This window comes from Heloderma suspectum, chromosome 17 (assembly GCF_057233095.1).
Source record: "Heloderma suspectum isolate Gila_16-S chromosome 17, 16-S_ref, whole genome shotgun sequence".
Taxonomy (NCBI): Eukaryota; Metazoa; Chordata; class Lepidosauria; order Squamata; family Helodermatidae; genus Heloderma; species Heloderma suspectum.
The window spans coordinates 2,134,144-2,142,100 of record NC_139474.1 but is presented as its reverse complement, the minus strand read 5'-3'; the positions used below and the strand labels follow the sequence as shown (position 1 = coordinate 2,142,100).

Genomic DNA, 7,957 nt, shown 5'->3' with positions numbered 1-7,957 from the left:
AAAAGAGCTGCATGATTCAATCTGACTTTGACCACTATCACAAAAAAGAGCTGGACTCGTCCATTCCTTTCCCTGCTGGTGTCTCATCAGAAGCGTTCCTGATGGGCTGTTTGTTTAGTGAATCCTGAAAGGAGCTGGGGAGGGGCGTTGCGATGACCGGGAGGCCCCAGATGTGTGAGCGGGAGTGTCAGGCATCTGAACAGGATGGCGCTGGGCCAGCGTGCTGGGTGGTGAGGAGTCAACCGCTTGCCACATTAGATCCATCAGGGGATGAATTCCTGGGGGCAGCACAGATGTGGAACACACCTGAGGAGAGAATGGGAGAACCCATGAACCAAGACAGTAGGGAAATGGAGACGAGATGGCAGGGTGGAGGGACAATGACCCCAGACCTGGGGGCTGAAAAGGCCCCAGGAACGTTGGGTGTTCCCTTTGGTGAAGTAGGAAAGGTCATAACTTAGGATCCAAGAGAGATGGTTTGGCTTGGGAGGCCATAGGGCCAGAGAGACCCTGCCTGAGCGCTCTCAACCTGGGAAATGGAGGGCCCGGCGCACAAGGGTGGCTTTGATCCAGGCAGGGATGGAGGGCCCAGGTACCTGCCGAGATGGTAAGGATGACCGCAATCCAGCCCAGAATGTAGGACCAGGAGAAACGCCACTCAGCATAGCGCTTTCCATAGAAGTTCACCGTCACTCCTGTGTACACCGCAACTCCCAGCAAGGCAAAGAGACCTGGGGTGAGATTGGGAGGAGCAGAGTATGGGATTCCATACACTCCAGCAGCTCCAATTTATCAGAAACGGTCCCTGGATTATTTGCTTCTTCAGCCTACTGAACAGAAAGTGGAATTCTTGAAAGAACAGATCTGGGGGGTTACTGGAGGCAGAGACACCACAGGGCGAATTTTTAAGAACTGTCCATGGTCTGCCTCCAGGTTCTCCTCACCGTAGAGGTACCACCGCTCAGCGGTAAGTTCGTCACTTGCAAGATTTGTGCTGGCTGGCCAGGAACTAGACACAACTCCATGGAAGCCCAGTTAGTGGATTGTCCAGGTACTCCTATGCAGTGGGATGACGTTTCTGTTCTGGACTGTGAGTAGAACTTTTACATTAACCTGCATTTTTTGTCTTACCTGAGAATTATGATGATAACCTTGCAGGTTAAATAATTAAAGTGACATGAACGGGATGGTTGCTAGCCATCAGAAAGAAATGTGGCAGGAAGATCGCATGCCTTGGTTGATGGTCGATGAACGCCAACAGTTTTAGCTAGATGTGTGGTAGATTTTTCTCATGGTGTCTAATATTTTACCATACATGGTATTTATACATTGATGTATATTTTTGTTATGACACAGGAAAAGTTAACAGTGCAATCCTAGGCATGTTCACTCAGAAGTAAGTCCCACTATGTTCAGTGGGGCTTCTCCCTAGAAAGGGTGTTTTAAGACTGCAGCCCTAGTTAAGGTTTCAGCTGCTAGTCCTCAAGGTATCATGAGAAGCACAGGCTAGCAACTCACCCAGCTTGGAGCCCTCCTTCCAACCTGCTGCTGGGAAAGGGGAAGAAAAACCTAATTTCGTACTTTCGAACCACTATACATACTGAAACTCAATTAACCTCTGAAATTTGCCCTTGTCCAAATTTTGCAATTGAGTTCTCCAATCAAAAAATGCCTACAGAAATGCTTATAATGGGAAAATGCATTATATTGCTAGCAAAAAATGTGCATATTAGGCAAAGATGCATGTATTAGGGAAAATGTGCAAAAATCCTTATGTATTTTCAGGCAAACTTTTTTAAAAAATCTCAATGTTTGGGATGAACCAAACTTTGATAAATTCTCAAAGTCCAAGACGAACGGAATTTAAGAAGGAGAAAATGAGAACTTGAGAGAAACCAAAATTGACAGATTTGTCCATCTGACCTGCTGCACATACCTGCGATCAAGAGTGTGATCCCTGCAGAGCGAGTGCGGGTGGAGCGGGTGCTGCTGTTGGAGTAGGCGGTGAGCCCCCAGATGACCCCAGCCAAGGAGGAGAGGATGGACAGGAGCATGAAGGCCCGGGTGGCGTCCCAGAAGGCTGTGCAGGGAGCAAGGCACCGTGAGAAGGAGTGCCCTGGAGAACTGGGCTGGCTCAAGGGGGGGCGGGATGGATGCTTGCTCTCCAGATTTGGACTGGAGGTTCAGGATTTGAGTTTCCTCCTTCCCAAGCTCTCCAGGGGAGGAATAAAATCTCAGAGTAAAGGACCAGAACCAGCTCATTTTATGCTTGGCTTGAGAGCTTTTGCCCACCCACCCGTGCCTGTGCATTAAATGCCATCCCTCCGCTACAAAACATAGCAGACTCTGCCTTTTCAAAGAAGGAACCCTTCTTTAGAAGGGTTAGTTTAACATACAGCCAAAAAAATCCGATGTGTGGGCTTCGGGGGTGATCTTAGCAGACCCTCCAACATTTCTCGGATGAAATGAGGGAGTAGCTTGGAACATCCCACTTCTCACTGCGGGACTGACCCCTCCTAATTGGACACTGCCTCCCCTGACCTGGTGCCCTCCAGATGTGTTCGATTACAACTCCCAGCTGGAGGATGCTGAAAGTTGTAGTCTAACACATCCAGAGGGCACTGGGTTGGTACACCTCCTAATGCTACATTCATTAATATCATGTACCAAGCATATTATCAAGTATTTGTTTATAAACTCAGTATAAGTATTTGTATATAAACTCAGAGAATGTTCCAGCATTTCAAAATATACTTGAGCAATATAGTATCTGTTTCGGTTTGTTTAAGGAATAAACATTATCATGATGTTTAAATTAGTGGAAGTCAAGTGGCTGCAGAGGAATCGTGAGAAGGCAGGCTAGAAAAAGTTACCCATTATTTTACAGATGGAGTACGACTAATTCAATGTTATTTTCTAAGTATTTCTATTGTTTTCTATTAAATTAACAGAAGTGAAAGATTAAATATTTAGCTCCCAGGATGATAATAATTGGTAGGCTGGATCTGCCGTTTCACGTAATTAGGTTGGCTGGGCCCCCCCTGAATCCCACCCTTGGCACCACCCCTTAGCCAAACTCCTCCCCTCACCCACCAGGCGCCATCCTCTGCTCCTACTAGGCTCCGCCCCTGCCATCTCAGGCTCCACTCACCAGCTTGCCAAGTACTGCCCCACAGCTCCCCAGTGTCAGGACACTGGGCAACCCGCCCAACCGGATTCAGGAAGTCCCCTATTCTGAGAAGATGATGACAATGTATTTATATGAAACCCTGTTTTCCAAATTGTTGCATTTATTAGATGGCTTGTTACTGATAATCAAATTGTTTTCTTAACGGTAAGCCATCTCGGATCTTCTGAACTGGCAGATTATAATGTTTAAATAAATGAAATGACTTGCTCTTGATATTTTATTAGCTCACAGAGGAATTGTATATATTTTATGCTGGTTTCTTTTTAAATGAGTGGATGGAGCCTTGGTCTGACCCAGCAGGGCTCCTCTGATGTTCTTAGCATGCAGAGTTTGTAAAACAAAGAAACCAACAAACGTAAAATCGCAGGAGGAAGGAGATTACTTCTAATATCATGTGTTCTTGTTCAGGAGTGGGAAAGTTCACATGTTCCAATCGTCCGAATGGACTGGGTCCCTTGTAACTCACTGCCCTAGTTTCTCCTTTGGGGGAGATGTTGAGGTGCCCTGTAAAACTTTGCTTGTGCGCATGAACACCGTACCAGAGGCAGTGAGCCTATGTACACCAGTTGCTGGGGAACATGGGCAGGAGGGTGCTGTTGCAGTCGTGTCCTGCTTGTGGACACTGCGACAGCAGGTTGGCCACTGTGCGAACAGAATGCTGGAGTGGATGGACCCTCGGTCTGACCCAGCAGGGCTCCTCTGATGTTCTTAGCATGCATCAGACTCTCAGATTTCAGCTGAATCTCTAGTAGATCAGGTGGGTGGGTGGCATCTTGATTCCTGCATGTGACTGCACATTTATGGGCAGAGCACAAAATTCACACCAGGGCTGCTGCCTTCCACCCCATAACTGCCTGCCTGTTCGAATAGTAAATGTGGCTGGATGTGTTTGAACTGCAGCTCTTCCTTAAGAAATCTCCCCCACCCGTGGAAGTGAGGTGGGTGGTCACGAGGAATCGGTGGTGCAGCCGAGGGCCAACGGCCAGGGCCCCACATCCCGAAGGAACACCCAGAGAGCTGAAGTTACCTCGCCGCACCACTGTGGGGAACGGTGTCTTCTCAGTCGTGGCGTCTCGCCTGCGGAACGCCCTCTCTCTCTGTGGCTCTGTCAGGCCGGATCCTTCTCCCATCTCTTTTAGAAAGGACCTAAAAACACTGATTTCCCCCCCCCCCCGGTGCTTTTACTTCAATTTGATATTGCCATTTTATCTGATTTTGGGCATTGCTTGTTCTTTGCATTGTATTTTTCATAGTTTATGATACATTCGTTGTTTATTTTATATATGCTGAGATGCCTTGAGAACTTCTGGGGTTTGAGAGAGTTGGGGTTCTAAATGCAATAAATAAATACACGAACCTTTTAAAGCTGACTGGCATTCAAAAATAATTGAATTCTTCAGCCCCAAAGCGCCCCCTCACCTAGGGTGATGGTATGGGGGTGGCATTTGCTTCCCACACAGAACCTCCAGAGACCTTGGTTGTTCAGGCTGCCCGAGTAGCGGTACTGCATCCAGAAGTCCGTCGCTGTGGCAACGATGAGGAGGACCAGGCCGGAGACTGCACATAGCAGTCCCCCTCCCATCAAGCCAAACATCACTGACCACTCGCTGATCTGGGGCTCAGGAGGGCGTCCCTCCTCCTGCGGAAGGACCAGAGGGGAAGGATATGCCTGGGACAGGCCCGCACCAGCGTGGAGGGGGGAAGAGAAGAGTTATCACCAGGATTTAAATCTGCAAGAGCAAAAAGCCTGAATTCTGAGTGCTGTGTAAGTTAAAACATACCAAACACATTTCCCGGTTTTAATATCTATCTGTCTATCTGTCCCCAATTTCTGATTTGTATTCAAAGAATCATGTGTCTCTGACTCAGGGGTAACCAACCTTTTTGGGTCAGTGGGCACCTTTGAAATTTTGATAGAATGTCATGGGCACTCTCACAAAATGGCTACCACCATGGTAGCCATGTCCAGTCCCAGAACACTCATTCCTCAGAAGGCAAACATGGGAGACTAACATAAAAGTAACTGGCCCAAGAACCTGAGTAGAAGGCAGAGGTAGGGGCTGAGCTCTGAAACACAAAACGACTCTTTGGAACCCAGACAAAGATGGCGCTGGAGGGCAGAACTGCACTTTGCAGCATGCCAGCCTTCCAATTAAAAACAATGTTTTAATTTGAAAAGAATCTTAGGAAATAAAATAAAAATGAGGCTGGTCAGAGAGCCCCAAAGGCACACTGAATTCCACAGGCGCCACACTGAAGATCCCAGCGTCTGGCTTCTGAGAGTTGACCAGGCAATGCATTGAAGGATATCTTCAGAGGTATAAGAGCTAGAAACTTGCTATTTATTTTTGGCAAAAGTTGAGTTTCTCAGGAAGCTGGTACCACATTCAGATCTCCCAGCCACCTGTGCTTGAAATCACAGAATGAGTACAGGGCTGGTCACTACTGGTCATGGGAGTAGTGCCAGAACCTTGATTCTTCCTTGCAAGAACCGAAAAGTAACCTATGAAACTCCCAGCACGCGGAATTTGGAGAGGGGTAGCAGGTGTCCACAGGCAAGCCATAGAAGCCCATGATACTCACACAGCCTGACGCCATAATCACAACAGAAATTACTATGATAAGAATCACACACACACAATTTGGGAATTGCATTTCCTGATAATAACTCAGTCGCAGATGCACAGCCCTGAGGAAAGATGTGCGGAAACCCGGCACAAACAGGAAGATGCCCGTAAACTGGACAGGGCTGGGCCATGCACAGGCATGGAATGGTTAACTGGCCAGCGGGTGTAGAAATGAGTTTCCACTACCGCAAAAAAATGCCAGTGCAGAACGCCAAATCTCATTAGCCAGAGGATTCTTTCAAACTAGCAATGGAGGTAGGAAAGGGCTGTTTCCAGACACAGAGCTCCTAGCACTACCAACCAGAAGGCCTCTTGTGCAGCTGTTCTGACTTTTTCTCCTCGATGGATTTTCTGTGGTAAGAAAAAGGAAGGAAGAAGGGGTGGGAAAACATGGGAGGGCTATGAGTGGAAGAAAGCACCATCTCGACCCCCTGTAACATTCTGTGGCCGGGTCAGGGTGCAGGCACCATAAAAGCTTCGACTGGAAGCACCCCAGAGCTCTGAATGCAAGGCTCACTCTGTTCTGAACAGAGGTCCAGGTTCAGTTTTGCACACACTGTGAATTCTGGAAGGATGTTGCACTCAGAAAGGTGGACCAGGATTCTTGTTATTTTAACGAGAGGCTGTTAGTTCATCTGCCAGTGGGATGTCGTGAACAAAGCGGAAGGAACTCACGTGGCGGAGAGTGTCCAGGACCCACCGATTTCTGCTAGATATGCCCCGTGCTGTGCAACAGCCCAGTGCACATAGAACGCACAGCCAGCTCAACAACTGTTAGGTCTGGGCAACTGCAACTTGCTCACTGCTCACACGCAGAACTATTTTCGGCCCATTGAGAACTGTATGTTTTCTTGCTATTATGACTGGGCTTTGGCAGTGAAAACAGAGCCCGGAGCTCAGATGCAGTGATCCCCGCTTCAAAACAAGCCTGATTCTAGCTTACCTTCAGTGCACAATCCTTGGGTTGACCATTATCCAGGAAAGAAACCCAGTTTTACAATCCAGAAGCTGTTGTTGTCCCTGCGAACTTTATTTTCTTTCTCTTTCACTTGCTCTATTCTCTCTTCCATGGAAGCAAATGAGGAGCAAAAGTGCTGAAAAGATGGATTTTTATAGAGTCGCTCCCTCTGCCACATTGTCTGATAGATGACAAGCTTACAATAGCATGGAAGCATCTCGCACCCACTGGTCGCCACGGACTGCACGTTCCCTCTCATGGTTTTGCTGATGCAGGATCAGGGAGGGGGCTGAACAACAGGGGTGGGGGCTTTCTCTTGTGATGGGAATAAGCGAAACAGGCATATCCTATGACCGTTACCTCCCCATCTCCATGACCTCACAGGGATCAGTTACCACATTGTTTGAAGAACAGCATTTCCCAAATCTTATAGCTGAGGCGCACTGTTTCCCTTCCCCGCTCCCTGAGTTAAAATGAGAAGCACGCTTCACTCTTAAACCTAAATTTTACAGTGTGTAAAAACTCCCCACCTCCAGTAGAATCCTCCCTTTTTGTCTCTGCTTGAGTCACTGTTTGAATTGGAAAGAGAAAAGTACAGAACGGTGATTCATCCAGAGACACAGCAGGCAGCCTCTGCTGTGAGGTGTCATTCTGCTGCAGGTAGCCTGCAAGAAGTGAATGAGTGAATTAATTTAAGGCACATTAAAGGTATTGTTATGGCCCCAGCACACTGATTTGAGAATTACTGGTTTAGCATTTTGTCAGATGGTGGGGGCAATAATAAAAGGGGAGGGACAGCAAAGAAGGATACGCTTCGCAGGGAACAAGTAAAGCAGGAATTGGGTAAGGACATGGTAGAACCCAGAACTACCTATTGAATGGGAGCAGACATACACACACCTAAGTAGGTATGACGGATGGAAACAAAGACAAAGGAAAGAGGGTGGATGACAGAAATAGCACCTCCCAAATTTCCCCCTTAGGTGTTAGTGGGCCCGGCAGCAGTATTGCGGCGCCAGGGCCCGCAGGGACACAGCACCAGCACCTTTTTATTAGCAGGGCTCTGACGTCCTCCGCCACCCGCCTCAACATTCCTTCTTCCGTCTGAGCATAGCTGCAATCCTCACAGCAGCGGGGTGGAAATGAATTTTCCCCGTTGTTCTGTGTTGTAATGCAAAGCAT

The 7,957-nt window shown here is 47.8% G+C and overlaps 1 protein-coding gene across 1 annotated transcript; it reads right to left on the bottom strand.

Moving 5' to 3' along the window:
• Nucleotides 1-238: 238 nt before the first annotated feature.
• On the bottom strand, nucleotides 239-4,784 carry LOC146334185 (lens fiber membrane intrinsic protein-like). The gene is made up of 4 exons (XM_084823988.1): nucleotides 4,610-4,784; nucleotides 1,937-2,080; nucleotides 597-731; nucleotides 239-306 (listed from the first exon to the last, which is right to left on the bottom strand). The coding sequence occupies exons 1-4, from the start codon at nucleotides 4,782-4,784 to the stop codon at nucleotides 239-241; spliced, it is 522 nt and encodes a 173-aa protein (XP_084680114.1).
• Nucleotides 4,785-7,957: the final 3,173 nt, after the last annotated feature.

Coding starts and splice junctions, on each gene's coding strand:
- LOC146334185 (XM_084823988.1), bottom strand. CDS start 4,784: ATGTTTGGCTTGATGGGAGGGGGACTGCTATGTGCAGTCTCCGGCCTG. Junction 2,081..4,609: donor CCCCCATACCATCACCCTAG/GTGAGGGGGCGC, acceptor CTCCCTGCACAG/CCTTCTGGGACGCCACCCGG. Junction 307..596: donor CATCCTTACCATCTCGGCAG/GTACCTGGGCCC, acceptor TTCTCTCCTCAG/GTGTGTTCCACATCTGTGCT.